Raw genomic sequence first — 23463 nt, 5'->3', positions numbered from 1 at the left:
CTGTGACCTTTGAGAAGCAGATTGCCACACCTGTCTTCCAAGGCGCTCCTGAGAGGTTTCAAGCCACTAACTTTTTGGCTAGCAGTTGAGCACCACCTGTTGAATTTTTGAAATCAAAAGATATTTTGAAATGAAAATCAAAACCGAAAATGATTCCTCTTCCCCTCTCCTCTCCTCAAAAACAAAACAAAACAAAACGGAAACACAAGAGCATGGTCCCAACCCCGGAAGATACCAATTGTGGTGGGTTGGTGTCACCTCTGGGGCCTGCCTTCCTTGTCTGTGACATGGGTCTGGCAGTGGTCCCCCTGTAAGCTGCTTTGGGGTTCCGGGAGCACTGAGTCCAGCCCCCTGTGTCTTGTCATTCCAGGATGAAAGTGTGACTCAACTTGGTCAGGAACTGGCTCAGAAGCTTGGACTGCGAGTTCGGAAAGCGTATAAGAGACCCCAGGTAGGTGATTCTGAGGTCTGTGGGGAGGCAGAGAGGTAAGTGGAGGGCCTGGCCAGGATGAGGGCAAAGACAACAAGTGACCCTTCACGTCACGCTCTGTCGGCTGGGAGCCCTATGGCTGTTCGAACCTTTGAGGGAAGAAAAGACCAGCAGAGCTTCCAACTCACTGTGGACACCAGCTGGTAAAGCCACTCCCTCCTCAGCCTGGCCACTGACAGGCCTGGTGATGCTTGCGTTGACACTGCTGGCCTTCAGTCCTGTGTTCTCAGATGACCCTGGTGTGATGGGTATTGGAAATGCCCGCATCTGTGGAGCTTGTTCACATCAAAATGTATTCACTCAGCACCTGTGTGTCTGTGCTCAGTTATGACCCTGAGCAAGTTGGCCGCCCTTCTTCACCTTAGCTTTCTCATCTGAGAAATGGAGCAGTACACTCACCTCCGAGACTGATGGGAGGATTACAGTCAGACGCTATTTGAGATTTCCCCTCACATCCTGCGTGGCACACTGCAGGGGCGCTTCCATGGAGGCCCTCTGATTGGGTTGTGGTTGGAGGAAGAGAACAACCATCTGGCACCCAGCGCCTACACTTGGGAGCAGGACCCAAAGAACAGACCTCAGGCCAGGAATCCAGGGGGCCTGGCACACTCGGTCCATCAGGGGCCTCTGCTGCCCTGGCTGGTGGGACCTGAACATCTTTCTAGAATCTTCATCCCGCGCTGCCTCTTTCTGATTTCTGGCAGGAACTGGAAACCTTTTCTCTGCTCAGAAATGGCACAGCAGCTGGCGTGGCAGATCAGGTAGGATGAGGGTGAGGACCCCACACCCATTCATGCATTCATCCATCAAGGGCATTGGCTTCACCCTGTTGGGTGGATTCGGGGACGGCAAGCTGGGGCTTGGGCTCCATGCTGCCCTCGTCCCATTGCTGTGACCCAGGCACATGTCCTGGGAAGTGGGGGTGACTGGTGGCTCAAATTGGGCTCATCTCTGGAACCCACAGCACCCCCACTTTCCCAAGAGGTGGCTGCTGCTGTCAGGAAGAGTGGTAGTCTCACTCCTAGGACCAGCCTGGGCAGTCTGGTCCCTATGGCATCTCTTTCTCCTTCTGAGCCCACCCTTCTTGCCTGGTCTCACTGTCCTCTCTGCAAGTTTGGAGTTCCAGGCCTTGCTCACAAGTCACTCTACTTTGAATGTCTCCCCCATCTTTCCATTTCTTTGTACACTGTACCCCTCCTCACCAAGGCCTTTCCTGACCCTTCTCCCAGGAGTGCTGCCCAGAGGTGGGAGGGACGAGCTCAGACTTTTGCCTCTGACAGATTAGGGCCAACTTGACCATGTGCTGGTGATGTGACCTTGGGCGGGTCCTTCGTCTTTGGGTCTTAGCCTCTGAATCCATGAAATGGGGAAATTCTGTCCCTTAGCCAGGCAGAGTAAGGGGGAGGAGCACTCTATTGCCTGAGAAGTAGGGGGCTTTGATATATAGGAACTGCTGATGGCCTGTTCATCCTGGGGCCACAGCAGACCTTGCACACTCAACACATGAGAGTGCTGGGTGGGTTTCAAGGCATTCTGGAAAGTGAGGGGCAGGATGTAGGGTCCTGATAGAACCTGGTGGCTAGCCGCCTTGTGCATATGGGAGACTTGGTCCGTGCCACCCAGCACGCTGGCATCAGGTCTCCCTTTCTTGCAGATGCCTCAGTACACTCTCGTTTGTTTACTGAGCAGACTCCCACCAGGCTGATACTAGGGCCTGGGCATCAGTGCCCCTGAGTCCCCATCACCTCCCCTTCAAGGGAGAGCTTTCTTGAGTCAAAGGTCTAAAAACGTCATGGGTGGAAATCTCCTGCAGGTGAACTGGCTGCATGCTGAGTCTGTGGGTGCTCCACACACCCCTTTGCGACATCAGGAACAGTGATCCGGGGTGGAGGGCGTCACAGCCTTCCCACCCATCTGCCTGACCCGCTCCTCCCTCCTCTCCACAGGGGACCTCCAACGGCTTAGGCTCCATCGATGACATCGAAACAGGTAGTGTCCCTGGGGCAAGGGAACAGGGTAGGTCCCAGGCCCTCACCCCAACACCCTGGGAATTCAAGCGCCTCAAAACCCCAGCCCCACCTTTAGACAGAGGCTTCTGAGGAGCTGTCTTCCTGCGGATGCTCTGAGACATGGAGACAGTAAGGGGCTGGGGCGTAGCAGACCCCTCGGAGGGCTGCTGGGAGCAGCTCTCCAGGCCGGCCTGTATCTTCTGCCTTGGCTAGTGGAAGACTGAGGTGCCCTTTCCAAGGTGCCAGGCCAGTGGAGTAGGCAGGCTTTCCAGCAGGGAAAGGGGGAGAAAAGGTATTGAAGGAGGACCCCTCCCCCAGGCAGGGCTCCTAGTGACTGCTGAGTTTCCCCCTCGCCTGCCCTCCACAGACTGCGACATGGACCTACAAGGCTCCCCGGCGCCCCTCCCCTCTACCCCTACGCTGCCTCTCTTTCCCCACGTCCTGGACCTGCTGGTCCCCCTGGACAGCAGCAGCAGGGCCCTCCCCAGCACTGAGAGCCTGGACGACTTCGCTGATGGGGACGTCTTTGGTCCGGAGCTGGACACCCTCCTGGACTCACTGGTGAGGGAGTACCACCTTCCCCTACTCCCCTGGGCCCCTCGCCCAGGACTCAGACACAGTCATCATATCCCATGAGGGGTCGTCATAGCAAATTAGGGAAACAGGCTAGGATGAGACTAGAATCATGAAGCTGCAGAGTGTATGAGGGATCTTCAAAGTTTGTGGAAAATCCCATTACCTTTCATTCCATTTTTCCACGAACTTTTAAAAGCCCCTTGTATAATCAGAAGGATCACAAAGACCCCTGACTTCACCCCCTTGGACAGGCTTGGGACTGCTACCCAGAGTTCTCGATTCTCCCTCCCTCTGATCTCTCCTCTCTGTTCCCCTCCCAGTCTCTGGTCCAAGGTGGACTGCCCGGCAGCGGCCTGCCCAGTGAGTTACCCCAGCTGATACCTGTGTTCCCTGGCGGGACCCCGCTGCTTCCACCTGTGGTGGGGGGCTCCGTCCCTGTCTCCAGTCCACTGCCCCCTGCCTCCTTCGGCCTTGTTATGGACCCCTCCAAGAAACTGGCTGCCTCCATGCTGGACGCCCTCGACCCCCCAGGCTCCACACTGGACTCCCTGGACCTACTGCCCTACTCTGAGACGCAGCTGGATTCCCTTGACAGCTTTGGCTCAGCCCGCAGCTCCCTGGACAAGACCGACTCCTTCTCTGTGGGTGAGGCTGGGCAGCACCTTCAGCCCTACCTTCCATGACAGTTGGCTAAGTGTCTTCAACATCCACAGTCCCTGGAGGCTCCCCTTGGGAGGTGGAGGCACCCCTGGTTTGCAAATGTGGGTGCTGAGGTTCTGAGAGGGCCTTCTGCTGGTGAATGTGGAGCCAAACCAGGACCACATCTGTGCACTGCCATGCCTCTGCAGCTCAGCACCGGCAGTGGAGGCTGTGCTGCAATAGGGGCCTGTCGCCCAAGATTAGACAGAATCGAGCTGGGTCGTTCAAACTGCCAGAGCCCCTGTCTAGCGAGGCTGGAGCCCCTCAGCAGAGGTCATGAAGCATGGTGAGGGCACAGGCCTTGTACTCCCAGCACCACTTGAATTCAGTGCCAAGAACCCAAAGAGGAAGCTCTCTGTCCAACAGTCAGAAGAGTTTCCTGGCTGTGGGAGCTCAGAGACCCCCAGCCTCAGGGTCAAGACTTCCTGGAGGAGGTGATGGCTGAGGAAAAGTGAGCAGACAGTGCACTTGCAAAGTAGTTGGCAGGAGAGGCAGGAGGGGTGGTGTTTCAGGGCATGAGACTGACCTCGGGGGACCCGTAATCCAAGCCAAGGAGCTTGGCCTCATGCTGAGGGTAGTGGGGGTGTTCAAGGTGCTGAACAAGGGGTGAACGTGCTCAGATTCGGGCTTCTCTGTCTTAGGGCAGTGACCCTAAGGATGGAGAGGAGACAGTTGTGCTCAGCCTGAGCCGGGAGGCTGGGTGGCCTTGGGTGACTTCTCTGAATTGGAAACACATGAGAAAAAGCTTTGGGATGGTCCCTTGCACCCTCCAGAGCCAGGCAGGTGACCCCTGTTCTTCTCCCTTCCCAGAGGAAGCCAACTCACAGGACCATCGTCCCCCAAGCAGTACTCAGAAGCCAGCCCCCTCGGTGAGTGACTTGGGTGGAATCTGTGAGCAGGCTCCCCATTTCCTGCTGGGGATCAGAGGAGAGTGGTCATGGGCTCCAGGGTGGGGGATGAACACGGGGTTACAGTCCTGCAACACGGAGGCCCAGAAGGGGTCCTCCAGAGTCGACAGCCCAGAGATGACCTCTTATATAACCTTCTTCACTCTTGTGTGACAGAAGAGGACATCAAGACCCGGAGAGGTTGAGTGACCTCCTGGGGCTAGTACCATCCCCAGCCTCCAGACCAGCCAGTTTAAAAGAGCACCTGGCCAGGGCTCAGGAGGCCAGTACTGGCCCAACCAAGACACTAGCTGCATGGCCCTGGGGCCGCCACCTAATCTCTCTGAGTCTTGACTTCTCATCCGTCTGCCGAAGGCTGGGGTCAAAGGTGTTGGAGGTGGTAGCTATGGGGATGAGGGTATAGGCCCCAATCAGAGCCCCTCGTGTTTCTCGGCTTTCGGCTTTCATGTTGGGCTTTCATTCAAGGGAGAGTTCAGGACCCAGATCGCGGTCACGTCCCTTCCCCCACTAGTCTGGGAGCTTCCTAAGACTGGACCTGATGTCCAGGGGTCTGTCACAAGGAGCTTCTGGCTGCAAGGAAGAGGGAGGGTCTCAGCTACAGTTCTGTGTTTGGGTGGATTGGGGAGGGTCATAGAGCACCCCCTGGTGGCCCCAGCCACTCTCCAGTACCCAAGATGGCCCACCTCCTCCTGTCACAGCCAGAGCCCTCCATGCCCAACACTGCCCTGCTCATCAAGAACCCCTTGGCTGCCACCCACGAGTTCAAGCAGGCCTGCCAGCTCTGCTACCCCAAGACAGGTAAGGTTACACTCTCGGCCCCAGAGAGGCTGAGACTAACAGGAGTGTAGGATTCCAGAATGAGAGAATCCTAGTGTGCCTGCCAAGAGGTTAGTGCCATGGGACCGAAGTCTTCCTGGATACTTGGACAGAAGGGATGCAGTATGGGAGTTGTTGTCAAGTGCCACTGAGTCAATTCCAACTCATAGCAATCCTGTAGGGGGGTTTCTGAGGAGCAGTGGGTGGGTTTGAACTGCTGAGCTTGCTGTTAGTAGTCCAGTGCTTATCCTACTGCACCTTACCAGGACTCAATATGTGAATTAGGCACTTAAAAAACTATTGGCAAGGCTGGAGGATCAGAGGCCGGGAGGTTCCATTGAACCTTGAAGCCACCTGTACTACTCTCTCACCGAGGTCAGGAAGCAATAGTTAGAAACTGCTGACCGAGTCACACTGGCCCCATGGCGGGGTCCATTTGGCTGCTGCAAACATTCAGTCATTGAAATCAGACAAAAAGTAGCCTGTATTGCTTGCTCTTCCATGTTCCCCTTTCACACAAGGGCATCTCATTGGGTGGACTTAAGCCTTACCTGGAACCCAGGCAGCAGAGGAGTCTGGGAAATGTAGTTCTTGGAACCAGGCCTTGCAAGTCAGGATAAAGAGAAGCAGTTCAGAATGGAGACCCAGAACCAGTAATCAATATTCAGCACATCTAGACTCTTAGAATTCTAGACTTTTGGACTCATGGCATTCCATCTGCCACAATACACAGTCCTAAAATTTTAGAATGATGTTCTCTTGGGATGCCAGTGACTTTTCTTTTTTTAAAGTTTTTATTATGAACTGAGTGATAGTTTACATGGGGGAACATCAGTTTTACACTTATCCTATTGTATTCGTTTCATTGCAATGATTACAATCCCCTGCATGCTTCATCACTCAACAGTATTTGCTTCTATTTCCTTTGTTTTTTTGTTTTCTTTTTGGATGTGCAACAAAACACTCAGGAATGGACAATTATTCAAACAGCCCACATATCCTACAAGCCTGCCCCCTAGCCACCAGCACACATCCCTTCCTCCCTCCATGAGTCTAGAGTCCTCAGCTGCTCTCTTTCCATGTCATCATCTCTGCCTCCATCTCTGGCATCACTGCTTGTTCAGGTCCCAAACTCCGCTCCTGTGCTCCCTTGATGGTCCCAGGGTCCTCTGCTCTGGGACTGTAAGATCGACCACTCACCCCTTTTTACTACAAAACTTTTACCTTTACAGTTGTGACAATCACAATTAGTCATGATAACAATTACTCTATTGAATCATGACAGTCTTGTCCCCATCTCCTTTTACCAGACCTGTCTGGACAGGATGAACACCACCCAGTGGGGATTCTACCTTACGCCCGCACACTCTGAATCTAAACTCCTTCTTGAAAACTTGTAATCCCGTAACTTTGTGCCTTTACAGCCCCACCATTTTAGGTAGCCATTGTCTAAGTTACTCATCCCTATCAACACTGTGTACAGAGGGGATGGGAATGATCCTTGCTGTAAAAATTCTTTCCATCTTGGTTGGCATTTTGAGCTGTTACATCCATAAATATAGGTCAAGTTCATCAGATTGTAGTGATTTACACTTTTTTTAAAATTAGGATTCATTCTTTAACTGCTAAATTTAAAATGTTATCAGTCTGAAATTCTTAATGTCAAGGGTATTGGCATTGACAGTAACTCAGAGGTCACCTTGTTGCCATTTTCCACCCCTGTAGGATTAGCACTGGACTGCACACCACAAGGTTGGCAGTTCAAACCCACCAGTGGCTCCTCAGAAACCCTATATAGGGTCGCTATGAGTCAGAACCGACTCGACAACACTTAACAAAACAGGAGTCCTGGTGTGGCACTGTAAGATAAGCACTGGACTGATAACTGCAAGTTTGGTGGTTCAAACCCACCAGCTGCTCATTGGAAACCCTATACAGGGTCACTATGTGTTAAAACTGACTCAGTGGTACTTAACAACAACAACAGCAGGACCATACACACACACACAACTGGCAGCACTCAGAACTGCTAGGTTGGGGGACAGCCTACTCTGTTTGGAAGGCCTGGAAGTTCTTCCAACAAAGGCCCTGTGCCAACGTCACCTGGGATCCCCACAGGGCTGTTTCTGCTTAGTGTCAGAGGATTACAGGGGCCTCCCCCAGCATTGCCCCTTGTCCCAGGAGAGGAGGCCTTTGGGTAGAAGCCTCGAGAGGACCAGGGAAGGGGACTGAGTGTGACTGCAGACTTGCCTGTCCCAGGCAAGAAAGGGAAGGTGAACGGCAGATGCTTGGGGTGGTCTCAGCCAGGCATTGTCGTCAGAGTGGTTATAGAAAGAGGGCATTCTATGAAGGGGCTCCTTGGAGGAGGTCTTCCCTCAACACAGACCCACAGACTCCCAGGCAAATGTAGCGGGAGGGGAGCTGCCGGGAGGTCCAGGTGAGGGGAGATGGGGTTTCTGGCGTAATGCTAGGACCCTGCAGTTGTGTTTCTGGAACAGGTCCCTGTCCCCTACTCTCACAGGCCCCAGGGCAGGTGACTACACCCATCGAGAGGGCCTGGAGCACAAATGCAGACGGGATGTGTTGCTTGGCCGGCTCCGTAGCTCGGGGGACCAGACCTGGAAACGCATCCGGCCCCGGCCCACCAAGACCAGCTTCGTGGGCTCCTACTACCTGTGCAAAGGTGGGTGGGCAGCAACAGGAGTGGGGGGCGGTTACCTGCGTCTCTACTCCATTCACAGCCTCTATGAGGGAGACAGAGAAGTGGTCTTTAACCCCCCTGGGACTCTGAGGTTACAGCACAGTCTCGGAGGGAGATAGAACTCTGGTCCTCAGCTTACCTGAGGCTCGAGGGGTACCGGAGGAGCATCTGAATGAGCAGTCCTGTCCCTCTGACTGGCCTCCATAGAGAAGCAGGGGACATTCGGATACTACACTCGAACTGAAGCCTGCTGCAGCCGCGCTCTGGGATGTGAGGGTCCCACAGTTGATGGAGAGCTGGTTTCTGCCACCACCACAGTGTCTCCCTTAGGGTCCCCCTGTTGTGAGGACATGAGGAGGAGGCATGTGAAACAGGACTGGCCCTTTAACCCATCTTGCTCCCCCTCTGCTCCTCCTTCAAGCTTCCAAAGTGCCTCCCTCAACCCCTGGGGCAGAGCTGGGTTACAGCTAGGATGAGATTGCAGTCTGTGAGGATTTAACCCCCTCAGCACTTTCATGATTCTTTTGTTTTTTAATTTTTTATTGTGCTTTAGGTGAAAGTTTACAGAGCAAATCAATCTCCCATTCAGTAATCTGTACATGAAGTGTACCCCACAAGGTGTCAGGATTCTCTCCATTCCCACCCTAGGTTCCCCTCCCATCCGATTTCCTACACCTTCGGCCTTCTCATCTTGCTCTGGGACAAATGTCCTTCTGATCTCATGAAAGTGATTGATTGTCCTCAGGAACATGTTTTTCTCCAGTGCCATTGTGTATTTTCTGAGCCAGTCTATTGTTCGGCTAAAATGTTGTCTTCAGAAATGGTTCCAGTTCCACATTCCTTGTTTCTAGAGGCCAGCAAGGGGTCAGTAGGGCCAAGTTAGAGGGAGCAAGGGAAGCAGAGAAAGGGGAAAGGCCCTGCGGACCAGGAAGCATCAGGGCTCTGGATTCTGAACCTGCAAATGTCACCTCACACCCCCCAGCATCCTGGCCCCCAATCATTTTGTTTTCACCTTATGTAATCCCCACAACAACCCAGTGTCCTCAATTTATGGACAAGGCAGCTGAGGGTCAGAGAATAGCTTGCCCAGAGTCATCTAGCTAGGTCCCAGGTAGCCCAGGGCTGTCTGATGCCAAAGCCCATGCCTTAACCCTGTACTGATACTTTCCTGGCGAATACCAATGGAAAACAGCACTCATTTATTGATTTTCCTTTAATTAATTTTCCTTGTGTTTTCAGTGATTGTTTACACAGCAGGTTAGGTTCCCGTGAAACAGTTGCAATATTGTTCATTGGTGTTGTTTCATTTCTCACAATACGTTCACATTTTATTCGTACCATTCTGGAGGTTTCATGTCTGTCCATCTGGTTTCCCTGTCTCCTTGTCCTTTCATTTGGGCTTTAAAGTCATTCTTGACCATTGGGTCTCATATAATTGTTTTTTTAAGGTATGTAGTACTCATGGGTAATGTTGTTGTTGTGAAGTGCCATCGAGTTAGTTCCAACCCACAGCAACCCTGTATAGGGTGTCCAAGACACGGCAGGTGAGTTTGAACCTCTTGTGTTGTGGTTCAAACTGACCTTGTAGTCAAGTGTTTATCCTACAGCTCCACACCAGGACTCCATGGGACTTTATTTTATGTGCCTCTCTGTTATTTAGCTCAAAGGTGCCTTCAGGGGGCAGTTTCAATTTAAGATTTATGGAGTATCTTAGGGTGCTAGATAGTCTCAGGGAGTCTTCAAGCCTCTCAACAAGTCTAGGACGACCAGACTTAGGAAGAATTTGAGTTCTGCTCCAATGAAGTCAGTGAGGATGATATTGAAGAATTCTACCAACTTCTTCAGTAGGAAGTTGATCAAACATATGATCAAGATGTTGTTGTGTTTTGTTTTGTTTTAACATAATTACTGGTGATTGGAATACAACGGTTGGCAGCAAAGAGGAAGGATCGGTAGTTGGGAAATATGGCCTTGATGATAGAAAGGATACTGGAGATTGCATGATAGAATTTTGCCAGACCAATGACTTACTCATTGCAAAACCCTTTTTCAATAACATAAAAGATGACTATACACATGAACCTCACCAGATGGACTATACAGAAATCAAACTCATACATCTGTGGGAAGAGACAGTGGAAAATATGCAGAAATCATCAAACAATCTCTTTGATATCCCATGCGATTAAAGCCTTACTAAAGGTAAGGAGCTCTGGTAGCGTAGTGGTTATGAATCGGGCTGCGAACCTTAAGGTCAGCGGTTCGAAACTACCAGCTGCTCCGCGGGAGAAAGATGAGGCTTTCTACTCCCGTAAAGATTTACACCTTCAGAAACCCTATACAGGGTCACTATGGGTCGGAACCGACTTGATGGCACATAACAACAACAACAAAGGTAATACAGAAATGGCTACAATCATACATTGACAGAGAACTTCCAGAGGTTCAAGCCGGATTCAGAAGAGGCCATGAAACAAGGAATATCATTGCTGATGTCTGATGGATCTTGGCTGAAAGCAGAGAATATCAGAAAGATATTGACTATGCAAAGACTTTTGATTGGTGGATCATGATAAGCTATGGACAAGATTGCAAAGTATGAGTATTCCAGAACACTTAATTGTGCTCATGAGGAATCTGTACCTGGATCAAGAGATAATTGTTCAAACAGAACACGGGAACACTGAATGGTTTAAAATTAAGAAAGGTGTGCGGCAGGGTTGTATTCTTTCGCCATACTTATTCAACCTGTATGCTGAGCAAATAATCCGAGGAACTGGGTTCTATGAAGAAAAACATGGCATCAGGATTGGAGGAAGACTTATTAACAACCTGCGATATGCAGATGATATAATCTTGCTTGCTGAAAGTGAAGATTGAATATTTACATAATACTTACACATTTACTGATGAAGATCAAAGAGCACAGCCTATGGTATGGATTACATCTCAATGTCAAGAAAACAAAAATCCTCACCACTGGACCAATAAACAACATTCTTCTCAATGGAGAAAAGATTGACGTTGTCAAGGACTTCATTCTTCTTGGATCAACTATCAACACTCATGGAAGCAGCAGTCAAGAAATCAAACGATGTATTATTGCATTAGGCAATAAAATGAAATATGATAGGTTGAGTGTAAAACCAATGTTATCCCATGTACACCATCACTCAATTCAAAATAAAAACTAAAAAAAAAAGACAAGAAGCAAAAGACCAAAAATGATGTCAGAAGAGACCCTGTAACTTGCTTTCTAGTGTAGAGATGCTAAAGCAAATGGAAGAAATGAAGAAATAAAAGACCTGAACATAAGATTTCAAAGGATAGTTTCAGAAGACAGTCAAATAGTATAATGAAATGTACGAAGACCAGGAGTTAGAAAACCAAAAGGGAAGTCTCTCTCTCCCCCTCCCCGTTCGACAGGCAGCCGCAGCTTCTCTTGCAGTACCAGCCGCATCCCTGTGACAGGATGGTGAAGGTAGAAAGATGTTCACCTGTGCTTTATTTATGACTATGACTATGACTATGCAAAGGTTTTCTTTTGACTGTGTTGATCATGACAAGCTATGAACAAAATTTTGGAGAATGAGTATTCTAGGACACTAATTGTGCTCAGGAGGAACCTGTACATAGACCAAGAGGCAGTCGTTTGAACAAACAACACTGAATGGTTTCAATTCAGGACAGGTGTACGCCACGGTTGTATTCTTTCACCATACTTATTAAATCTGTACACTGAACAAATATTCTGAGAATCTGGATTATATGTACAAGAACATGGCATCATTAACAAACTGGGATCCGCAGGTAATACAACCTTCTTGCTGAAAACAAAGAGGACTAAAAATATGGATGAAGATCAAAGACCTTTAGTATGGGTTGCACCTCAGTGTAAAGGAAACAAAAAAGTCTCATCACTGGATCAATGAAGAGCATCGTAAGTGGAGAAAAAACTGAAGTTGTTAAAAGATTTCATTTTCCATGCTTCCACTATCAACATTCATGGAAACAGCCATCAAGAAATCAAACAACGTATTGCATTAGGCAAATGTGTTGCACAAGACTTCTTTAAAGTGTTCAAGAGCAAAGATGTCAGTTTGAGGACTAAGGTGTGCCTGACCCAAGCCATGGCATTTTCAATACCCTTTAATACGCATATGAAAGTTAGACAGTGAATAAGAAAGACCATAGAAGAATTGGTACATTTGAATTATGGTGTTGGAGAAGAATATTAAAAGTACCATGGACTGCCAGAGGAACAAACAAATCTGTGTTGGAAGAAGTAAAACCAGAATGCTCTTTAGTTACTAATGCAGTAAGAGTTCGCCTCTCATACTCTGAAGGGACCAGTCCATCATACCTGGAGAAGTACATCATGCTTGATAAAGTTGAGTGTCAGCAAAAAAAAAGGAAGACCACCGACAAGATGGGTTGGCGCAGTGGCAGCAGCAATGGGCTGAAGGTTAACGATTGTAAGGATGGCACGGGACAAGGCAGCATTCGCTGTGTTGTGCCTAAGGTCACTGTGAGTCAGAACTGACTTGATGACACCTAATAACAACAACATGAGTCGGAATCAAATCAATGGCAGTGAGTTTGACTTTTTTTTATTTTATTATTTTTTTTTTTTAATTAACCCTTTAGACTAGTTTCTTCTTTGTATCTTTGCTTATCTTCTTTCTCTTTTGCTCCAGATGAAATGAGATCACTCCATCTTAGATCATTCATACTTACTTAGAGACAAGTTTACATCTACAGAATCCTTGTCATACCTCCCATCTCTTGCTTGATCCACACAAGGCAAGCCCCTTGGTTTGGACAGCAGGAATAAGGATTGTCTTTTGCAGGTGGCTGCAGGCTTCCCCACCTCTATCCCCATCTCTGGTGTAGGACAGAGAAGGGCACCTGGCCTTTGGGAAGGGCTCTGCTTCTCCGGATTCCTTGTGTGAGGCAGGCCAGCCTCGCCTGGGACAGAGAGGAGCTGCAACCTGCCCAGGGCCACCAGGCAGTGCAGTGGCCATGGTGGCGCTGCGGGCTGCCGTCCCGCCTGGCGGAACGTGTGTCCTGTTGCCTCTTTGCAGACATGATTAACAAGCAGGATTGTAAGTACGGAGATAACTGCACCTTCGCCTACCATCAGGAGGAGATCGCCGTGTGGAGCGAGGAGCGGAAGGGCACCCTCAACCGCGACCTGCTCTTCGACCCGCTGGGGGGCGTCAAGCGGGGCAGCCTCACCATCGCCAAGCTCCTTAAGGAGCACCAGGGCATCTTCACCTTCCTCTGCGAGGTACCCACCAGCCCGGCCCCCTCCGCAGTCTATGGTTCAGGGGGACCTGGGGGAATGTGCCCTGGCCCACTCCATCCTGAACATCAGGCCTGGAATCTGCAGAAGCCAGCACATTAATGTCAGCCAGTCCTTGGGCTTTCAGAGCACACTAAAGTCAGAGAGAGGAGTCATGGCCATGGCCAGGCCCACCCAGCCTCAGAGCCAGGTGCTCCAGTCCTCCTCCCAGCAGCCCTGCCAGGCAGATCAGGCTCTCTCCATTTCACAGATGAGGAAGGTGAGGCTCAGGGAATTGGAGCGGTTTCCCTGAGGTCACATGGCTGGCCAGCGGCCACTGAGGGTCTTCAAAGCCAGGCTTTTGTGAAACAGGCCAATTGACAGCTTGCCCAGGGCTGCTATGAATCCTCTCTGTGGGCACAGCATGTGGGTTGCTGCCCACTCCCCATACCCTCCCTGCATTTCTGCTGTGTCTCACACCCTTGAGGCCCCACTGAGCTGTTGTTAATTCCCTTCCAAGTGAGACCCTGCCTGGGCTCAGGAGTAAGCTTGGCGGTAGGCCTCCCCAGCCAGGTGTAACACATTGAGGGCAGGAGCAGTGCTGATGTGGGACTGGGCTAGTGTGGACCCTTAGCGGGTGTGATTCTGCGCAGCCCAGCCCTCCCTACTGTTCCCTTCAAAGGTCTATAGGCCTGAGAGTCACAGCGGGCAGCAGTGCATGGTTTCAAAGCGCCTGCCCTTCTGCTCTATCCCTTTTGACCTGTCCCATGATCCTGTGGGACAAAGCAGGTGTGGTTGTCCTCATGTCACAGTGAGGAGACTGAGGCTTAGACAGGCATTTGGAGTTGGGGGATCCGAGAGGAGGAGGGGAAGGAAGGGAGCCCAGGCTCAGGGTACCTATAAGCTCAGCCAGAGAGAGGGCCATGTGCCCTGGGATCCACTTCCTCACTCTCCAGACCCAGGGCCCCTTATATGGGATCCCTGCCCCCGCCCTGAGAGCCATACAGAATCTCTGTCCAACTGCCTTTAAGTGGCCCTGTGGGATTCCCCACTGCCTCACTGGGTAACCATTCAGGGTCTCCCACTTTCTCCTTGTGACCATGTGGGGTCCCAGCCCACCCCCTCCCCAGGTAACATGTGGGATCCCAGCCCATCCCTTCCCCTGGTGACCATGCGGGGTCCCAGCTCACCACCCTGGGTGACCATGTGGGGTTCCAGTCCATCCCCTCTCTGGATGACCATTCGGGGTCCCAGCCCGTCCCCTCTCTGGGTGACCATTCGGGATCCCAGCCCGTCCCCTCCCCTGGTGACCATTCGGGATCCCAGCCCATCCCTTCCCCTGGTGACCATGTGGGGTCCCAGCCCATCCCTTTCCCTGGTGACCATGCGGGGTCCCAGCTCACCACCCCGGGTGACCATGTGGGGTTCCAGCCCGTCCCCTCTCCGGGTGACCATTCGGGGTCCCAGCCCATCCCCTCTCCGGGTGACCATTCGGGATCCCAGCCCGTCCCCTCCCCGGGCAGATCTGCTTTGACAGTAAGCCCAGGATCATCAGTAAAGGCACCAAGGACTCTCCATCCGTCTGCTCTAACCTGGCGGCCAAGCACAGCTTCTACAACAACAAGTGAGTAGGGGTAAGGCCGGGGGAGAGACCCCCAAGGGCCGCTCAGGGGGCTGAGTGCAGCCAAGGACAAGGGGTGCCCCTGACTGTCAAGGCCTGAAGACGGAAAGCCCACTGTGGAGCACCTCCTCTGCCCCACAATCCTGTGAGGGAGGAGCAAGTACCCATTTTACAGATGAGAAAACTGAGACTTGGGAGGAGCTTATTCAGCAAGCAAGAGGTCCCATGCTCCCCACTGTGTGCCTTCATGGTCCATGGGAGGGATTGGAAGGGCTGGCACCCACCTTGGTTCCCTCTTGCTCCCCATGGCTCTGCCCCAGCGTGGTGTCAGACAAACCTGGGTTTGAATATCCAGTCCCACCACTCTGACCCTCTGCAAGGGAGATGACAGTCCTGATTTCCTAGGGTTACTGGGACTGTAATTCAGGTTCCTGACCCACAGAGGGCGCTTAACGACTGTTCCACCGGGTGCCTGCCAGCTCTGGGCACCAGGCTGGAAGCTGAGGGAAATGCCCCCCACACCTGCAGTCCTTCCCTTCTCCAGCCTTTGGCAGCAGCTCCATTGCCAATGTGGCCCCAGGTTGAAGGCTGAGGGAGGAACCCCAGCTAAGAAAGCACAGGGCTGGGGCTCACAGCAGGACTACCAGTATGGACCATTTTTTGCCTGCTGTGCCATCCATGTTCTAGAACCGGCCCACAAGGCAGGAAGCCCAGGAGGAGGCCTCCCCTCAGGCTTGCCTTGCCCTGGGAAGAGTGGCCCTAGGAATGGTCGGGAGGGTCGTGGAGGCGGCCAACTGCATTGGGCCCCTCCCACGTGCCTGCCAGGTGCTTGGTGCACACCGTCCGCTCCACGTCCCTCAAGTACTCCAAGATCCGCCAGTTCCAGGAGCACTTTCAGTTCGACGTGTGCCGTCACGAGGTGCGCTACGGCTGCTTGCGAGAGGACAGCTGCCACTTCGCACACAGCTTCATCGAACTTAAGGTCTGGCTGCTGCAGCAATACTCAGGTGAGCGGGCAGGGGCAGGCCACGGGGGGCTGGCAGGAGGGGCGGCAGGTGGAAGTGCTAGTTGGGTGCACCTGGGAGATCTCTGGAGCAGGTGTGCTTCCTGTACAACACAGAGGAGAGCTCCTGCCCTCCATGGGCTTCAAGTCTCACCGGGATTCCCACTGTCCAGGCCCTGCCAAGGGTCAGGGCTTTGGAGCTAGGTGGACTCTGGCTCTCATTCCTGCCCTCCACTTGCTGCCTGAGTGATCATTGTTGGCAAGTCCCTTCCCCTTTCTGTGCCTCCGTTTGCTCATCTGTGAAATGGGATCATAGCCTTTATTTCATGGAGTTGTTGTGGAGATGAAAAGAGATTTTTTTCATTCCTTTATCCACTTGGTGCATTCAGTCATTCACTCACTCATCACTCCTTGGTCTACAAGATTTATTACACCTCTCCTCTGGGCTGAGGAGTCATCCGTGAACACATCTTGGTCCTTAATCTCAGAGAACTTAGATTTATAAATGAGAATGAGGCAGACAATAAATAGATCTGTTGCAGAGGCGGGGAGACTGCAGAGAGGATGGTGGCTCTGGCCAGGTGAGTGAGAGAAACGGTCCAATTCTGGGTGTATCTGATGAGGGACCAGACATGAAGTTTGAGACAAGGGCAGGCATCAGGATCCACTCTGCGGTTGCTCACCTGGGCCCTGGAAGAATGGAGTTACCAGGTGTGAGCGGGGAAGCAGGCTGTGCAAGCAGCAGGCCTGGGGGTAAAGGGCAGACACTGAGCAGGCGGCCAGAGGCAGGGTCTGTAGTGGACACTGGGCAGTCCTTGGGAAAATGGACAACAGTAATAGTGGTTACTGTGGGGCAGAACCCACAGGACAAAGGCAAATGTGAAGTCATTTGCGGGAAACAGGCTAGATTGGAGAGCTGGGAGGAGGGCAGGCTTCATGGGAGAGAGCTGGGCTGGACCTCCAGTGGGGGTGGGGAGGCTGGAGCCGGTTGCAGCAGTGCGAGGTTGGCAGAGAGATTGGCAGGATGGGGTGTGTGCCCTTTACCATGGTGCAAGGATGCACCATGGCCCCGCCTTGTGTAACTCTCCGAACCTGCCCACTGCAAGCTGGTGAGCAGGGCAGTCAGGCAAACTGTAAGTCCTAAGGACCAGTGAGCAGTGAGGCTGAGACCCCATGGAAGGGATCAAAGAAGGGTGCTGGGGTGGGGACATGACTGTACTGTGGTACAGAGCCACATCTCCTGCATTGGTTGCATGTTTTCTCCATCCTCAAGAGGGGTCGAAGCAGGCTTTCTTGTTCCCATTTTGCAGATAAACAAACAGATCCCGGGAGGATAAGTGGTTCCCTGGGCCCCGAATCTGAGCAAGACAGGGCCTCATCTGGAAGTGGGCCTCATGGGATCTGGTACCCTGACTCTCACTTTGTCAAGTTCCTCAGGAACACCCTGTCCCACCTCCTTATCCCCAGGCATGACTCACGAAGACATCGTCCAGGAATCCAAGAAATACTGGCAGCAAATGGAGGCCCACGCAGGGAAGGCCAGCAGCAGCTTGGTAAGGCCCTGGGCTCAGCTGCAGGGGCGGGATAGGGATAGGACACAAGGGTCCCCAACCCAACCAGACCTCTTGCCTCCACTTGCTGCCTGAGTGATCATTGTTGGCAAGTCCCTTCCCCTCTCTGTGCCTCCGTTTGCTCATCTGTGAAATGGGATCATAGCCTTTATTTCATGGAGTTGTTGTGGAGATGAAAAGAGATTTTTTCATTCCTTTATCCACTTGGCGCATTCATTCATTCACTCACTCATCACTCCTTGGTCTACAAGATTTATTACACCTCTCCTCTGGGCTGAGGAGTCATCAGTGAACACATCTTGTTCTATCAGCTCATGGCTGCCCCAATGTATGTCAGTACAGTGTTCCATAGGTTTGCATTGGCCGATTGTTTTGAATAGTAGATTGGTATGACTTTTCTTCTGGGCACTTTGAACCTGGATGGACTCAAATCAAACCTGGGTGGATTTGAACTGCCATCATTCAGTTAGTCCAAAGCATTAACTATTCACACCACCCAGGGACTCCACCATCCCTTTCCTTTGACATAATTTCAGTCTTACCAAAAAGTTGTTAAGAATAGTACAAAGAATTCCTGTGTATACATCTCTAGGTTCTCCAGATGTAGCATTTTACCACATTTCTTTCTTACTTTGTCCTTTGCATATGTATATATACACACATGCATTCCTATATACGTTTATATACATAAATACATGTAATTTTTTGTGTGAACCATTCAGATGTAAAGTGACATTCATCCTAAATGCTTTAATGCTTTGTGTATGTTTCCTGTGACTACGCTTTTGGGGTCTCACTATCAGGGAATTAACACTGATACAATACTATTCTTTTACTCAGATTGGCTGTATTGTGAGAACCCCAGAAAATACATTGCATTCAGTTGCCATGTCTGGTTAGTCTCCTTTGATCTAGAAGAATCCCACTGGTCGGTCCTTGTATTTCACTGCACTGATGTTTCCTTTTTTAGGAATTTATTGTATTTTGTTGTTGTTTACGAGGTTATACATAGCAAAACACACTATTCAACTCTTTCTACTCGTACAATTCAGTGACATTAGTGACATTCTTCATGTCATGCAGCTATTCTATCTTTTCCCAAGTTGTTCCTCCCACGTTACTACAAACTCACTGCCCCTTCAGGTTTCCACCTAATCTTTCTAGTTACTATTGTCCGTGTCATCCCATGTAGTTTTTAAAAGAGCATAAAGCTAACAGCAGACATTCTTTCCTAGTTAAGCTAAACTATTACTTGATTTTATCAAAACTTCAGAGTATATTTTTGGTTTAAGGTTTAAAGATTATCTCAGGGCAGTAGTTTCAGGGGTTTATCCAGCCTCCATGGCTCCAGAAACTCTGGATTCCATTAAATAAATTCTGGTTTGCATTTTCCCCCTTTTGATCAGTATTCTTCTATAGAATCTGTTGTCAAAATGTTCAGTAAGGTAGCCAGCTGAGCACCATCCAGTTCCTCTGGACTCGTGGCCACGCAGGCAGTTGCTCATGGAGGGGATTACATTGACATTTCTGAAGCATCTGAACCAATTGTTCTGCAGACGTTGTCTCCATGCAGGAGTGCCTGGTGCCTTTTCACACGAGAGTCACTGTGTGCCTCCTCAGTCCTGTGCTGTCACTACAGCTATGACCGCGGATAACTTGACTAAGTGCCTTTATTACACAGCTTTCTCCACTGTCGAGTTCTGTTTTCTCCTTCAGTGTTAGGGGAGGTGTTCTGAGATCGTGCAAATATTCTGGTACAGGTAGTTCCCAGATTACAAATGAACTTTTCAGGAACAGACATTTTACACGTGCCCTTTAAAGTTATATAAATTGGCCCTCGCTTTGAAACCATTGAATCAAGCCCCTACTTGCAACAAATGATTCATCTCATTCACTTTCACTTGTGCAGCTTTTAAATCACTGAAAAGGCTTCACAGCTTTTTCTTGCACTAAAGTGAAACTAAGATAAGCACTCAGTCACAAGGTCGGCGGTTCAAACTCACCATTCACTCCTTAGAAACCCTATACTGAGTCACTGTGAGCTCGACAGCGCTTAACAACAACAAAATAAGGCTAAATAAGAACCATATTCCTACCGACCCGCAAATTCCCTTAAAGACGCATGTGAAATGGATCGAACTTTAACCCGGTACTGCCTGTATCCCTGAAGCATTCGGCATTGCCTGTGTCATCTCCTGTCCTTCTTGCTCCTCACCAAGGTCCTGAGGAAGTGGCCTGTGGTCTTATAGCATTTTGCAGCTGGGGAAACAGACTCAGAGCATGTGAGAGACTCCCCCAGGGGCACACTTACGAGACAAATCCCAGAGACTCTGACTTTCCATCCCACTTCCTCACCCATATAGAGGACCACAGCCCCTCTCGGGCTGACCCAAGTGGCAACTTGCTGAGCCCTTCCTGTGTGGTTGGCCCGGTGGTGCTGCCCTTCATCCCCCTCTGAGTTCACACCACCCCAGATGAGTCATCCTAGGTTGTCAGTCAGGAATCTCATGGCGGTGACCTCAGGGCTTAGGGCAGTCTGGAGACAGTGAGTGAACATGAAGTGAGGTATATGTGCAGTCCACACATGAGGGACGACTCAGGCTGCCCGCCCTGCCAGCCCCCTCCCTGGTCCTTTTCTCCTCTTACCGGCTCCTCCCCTTCTCTGACCCTTCCTGTCAGTCTCCTCCTCACTCCCTCACCCCTTCATCCCCAACCCTCTCTTGCAAAGAAAAGGCTTGGCAGAGGATGGGGAAGAGACTTAGTGGGAAGGAGCAGAGCCCAGGGCTGCTGTTGTGTTGTTAAGTGCCACCGAGTTAGTTTCGACTCAGCGACCCTGTATAGCTTGAACCGCCGACCTTGTGGTTCAAAGTGACTTGGCAGTCCAGCGCATTAACCCACAGTGCCAAACCAGTGTTACCCCTGGCACCCCACCCCCACTGTGGCCTTGCTCTCTCCCAGGCCCAGGGCTCCTGCTCAGATAAGCAAGTCAACATGCAGTAGGTTCAGGTTCAGTGGGAGCTTGGAGAATTTAGAAGTGCTCCAGGGAAGGCTTCCTGGAGGAGGTGGCATTTGGATGGGAGCTGGATAATGGAGGAAGGGCATTCCAGGCAGAGGCTGTGCAGCATGCCGAGCCCAAGGCAATGCACGTTGTCCCTCAGCACAAGGCTCCAGGGGGTGTGGAGCATGAATAACTAACCCAGTCTGGCTCTTATTCTGGAAAGAGCCCAGAGTCCTGATACCCCCCCTCCTCCGCACTGTATCAGCTATGGCTGCACCAACCCCTCCCCACCCCCACAGGGTGCCCCGAGAACTCATGGGCCCAGCACCTTTGACCTGCAGATGAAGTTTGTGTGTGGCCAGTGCTGGCGGAATGGGCAGGTGGTGGAGCCCGACAAGGACCTCAAGTACTGCAGTGCTAAGGCCCGGCACTGGTGAGCGGCCCCCTGAGGGTCCCCGGGAGGCTGGGGCCCCAGCAGACCCCAAGCCCTTCCCAGCCAGCCTCCCACTCTGCCCTGCAGCTGGACCAAGGAGCGGCGGGTCCTTCTGGTCATGTCCAAGGCCAAGAGGAAGTGGGTGTCAGTGCGGCCTTTGCCCTCCATCCGCAACTTCCCGCAGCAGTATGATGTGAGTAACGGGAGGGCTGTGGGTGGCCCTGGGGCCTGGGAGGTGGGGTCACCAGACTCAGACCCACCCCTCGCCCACCCCTCAGCTCTGCATCCACGCACAGAACGGCCGGAAGTGCCAGTACGTGGGCAACTGCTCCTTTGCGCACAGCCCGGAGGAGAGGGACATGTGGACCTTCATGAAGGAGAACAAGAGTGAGTGGGCGGGTGGGGTGGGGTGGGGTGGGCCCTACCCCGGTGTCACCCTGCGGCGTGCCCTCATGGCCTTCTGGGGTGAGCTGGGCAGCCCGGGGACACCCGTGGCTCCGATCTGCTGGGGGTCATGGGCAGAAAGATGGGAAAGCCACCTCACCGGCACTCTGCCCCGACCCCCGTCCAGTCCTGGACATGCAGCAGACCTACGACATGTGGCTGAAGAAACACAACCCTGGGAAGCCGGGGGAGGGGACCCCGATCAGCTCTCGGGAAGGAGAGAAGCAGATTCAGATGCCCACGGACTATGCTGATATCATGGTAAGGCCTCACGCTAGAAGGGTGGGAGGGAGGTGGCCAAGCCTGGCCCCTGACCCCTGACCCCTGACCTCCGTGGCTGGCTCTGCAGATGGGCTACCACTGCTGGCTCTGCGGTAAGAACAGTAACAGTAAGAAGCAATGGCAGCAGCACATTCAGTCAGAAAAGCACAAGGAGAAGGTCTTCACGTCCGACAGCGACTCCAGCGGCTGGGCCTTCCGTTTCCCCATGGGCGAGTTCCGGCTCTGTGACAGGTCAGGGGCTGGGCTGGTCAGTGAGGTCAGAAAAGCCACCCCTGGTGGCGCAGTGCTTAAGCACTGAACCAAAAGCTCGACAGTTCAAATTCACCAGCTGTTCGGAGAGAAGCCCATGTGGCAGTCTGCTTCCATAAAGACCGACTGCCTTGGAACCTTATAGGGCAGTTCCACTCTGTCCTGTATACAGGGTCACTGTGAGGACTCCTGCTGTGGCGCTGTAGGATCAGCACTGGACTGCTAACTGAAAGGTTAGCAGTTCAAACCCACCAGGCGCTCCTTGAAAACCCTTTACTATACAGGAACCGACTCGAGTGCATTTAACAAGTCGGCACAACCTGATGACATTTTGTTTTTGGGGAAGTTGGGTGTGGGTATGGATAAGGTGGAAACTGCTGCAGACTGTGGACAGTGACCCCTCCTGCCCACAGGCTCCAGAAGGGCAAGGCCTGCCCGGATGGGGACAAGTGCCGCTGCGCCCATGGACAGGAGGAGCTCACTGAGTGGCTGGACCGGCGCGAGGTGCTGAAACAGAAGTTGGCCAAGGCCCGCAAGGACATGCTTCTGTGCCCGCGGGATGATGACTTTGGCAAATACAACTTCCTGCTTCAGGAGGGCGGGGATGCTGCCGTCCCAGAAGCCCCCACCGCCCCAGCTGTCACTGCCACCCCCGCTGAGGAGTAGGGCCAGTCCTTGGCGGTGGGCACAGTCCTGGGGGCAGGGTGGGGCAGCTGGGGTCCCATCCATACTCTGTGTCCCAACCACCCAGATGTGCACATGGCCCCAGGGTCCTCGTCCCACCCCACCCCCATGGTTCTCCTGGCTGGGGACAAGGGGGCTGGTTGGCCCCTCCAGCTTCCTTCCGCCTACAGCTTTAACTTCTGTCCACTCATTCAGGGGGCCTGACGCTCAGGGCTGGGGAGCTTGGGGTCTTCACTTGAATCTGCAACAGGAAGCCCCTTCTCCTGCCCCAGCCACACCCACCCTGGGGACAGAGCAGGACATAACCATTAGCTTTAATATGTGGCCCCAGGATGGAGCTGGGATCCCTGACCCCTGGGGCCTCAGTTTCCCTGGGGGGATGCAGCAAGGGGCTAGACTGGGTCTTCCCTGGAGCCTGACCAAGGGATTGAGTTTACTAATGACACCAACCCTGTTCCTCCACCATGGGTCCTTAGACCCCCTGGAGATGAGCCCAACCAAATCCCCATTTTGTAGATAGGAAAACAGACCTCGAGGGGAAAAGCGACCCGCCAGGGTCTCCAGCCCGCAGGGTCATCATGGGCTGGATCCACAGACTGGGGAGGGGACTCAGGAGCATCTCTACGGAGGGTCAGTCCTGAGGGTGGGCTGGAGTAGGTAGCAGCAGAGTGACTTCCCCAGTGACTACCCCGGCC

General features: G+C 52.1%; 1 protein-coding gene across 1 annotated transcript in view; it reads left to right on the top strand.

Annotated features, from left to right (window-relative positions):
• The window catches only part of ZC3H7B (zinc finger CCCH-type containing 7B), a 65790-nt gene extending 42999 nt beyond the window's left edge, over window positions 1-22791 (top strand). The window contains exons 6-23 of the mRNA XM_006866875.1: window positions 371-451; window positions 1195-1251; window positions 2437-2479; window positions 2867-3060; window positions 3396-3720; window positions 4585-4643; window positions 5381-5480; window positions 8020-8181; window positions 13284-13489; window positions 15007-15107; window positions 15930-16111; window positions 17575-17660; window positions 20976-21109; window positions 21197-21302; window positions 21388-21496; window positions 21681-21814; window positions 21903-22066; window positions 22498-22791. Coding sequence (XP_006866937.1) covers window positions 371-451; window positions 1195-1251; window positions 2437-2479; window positions 2867-3060; window positions 3396-3720; window positions 4585-4643; window positions 5381-5480; window positions 8020-8181; window positions 13284-13489; window positions 15007-15107; window positions 15930-16111; window positions 17575-17660; window positions 20976-21109; window positions 21197-21302; window positions 21388-21496; window positions 21681-21814; window positions 21903-22066; window positions 22498-22750 — 2496 coding nt within the window. The 3' untranslated portion in view covers window positions 22751-22791. The remainder of the gene's footprint in view (window positions 1-370; window positions 452-1194; window positions 1252-2436; window positions 2480-2866; window positions 3061-3395; window positions 3721-4584; window positions 4644-5380; window positions 5481-8019; window positions 8182-13283; window positions 13490-15006; window positions 15108-15929; window positions 16112-17574; window positions 17661-20975; window positions 21110-21196; window positions 21303-21387; window positions 21497-21680; window positions 21815-21902; window positions 22067-22497) is intronic.
• Window positions 22792-23463: the final 672 nt, after the last annotated feature.

The sequence above is a fragment of the Chrysochloris asiatica genome, unplaced genomic scaffold, assembly GCF_000296735.1.
Source record: "Chrysochloris asiatica unplaced genomic scaffold, ChrAsi1.0 scaffold00097, whole genome shotgun sequence".
Taxonomy (NCBI): domain Eukaryota; kingdom Metazoa; phylum Chordata; class Mammalia; order Afrosoricida; family Chrysochloridae; genus Chrysochloris; species Chrysochloris asiatica.
The sequence above is the reverse complement of the archived record's forward strand: the minus strand, read 5'-3'. Positions and strand labels throughout refer to the sequence as shown.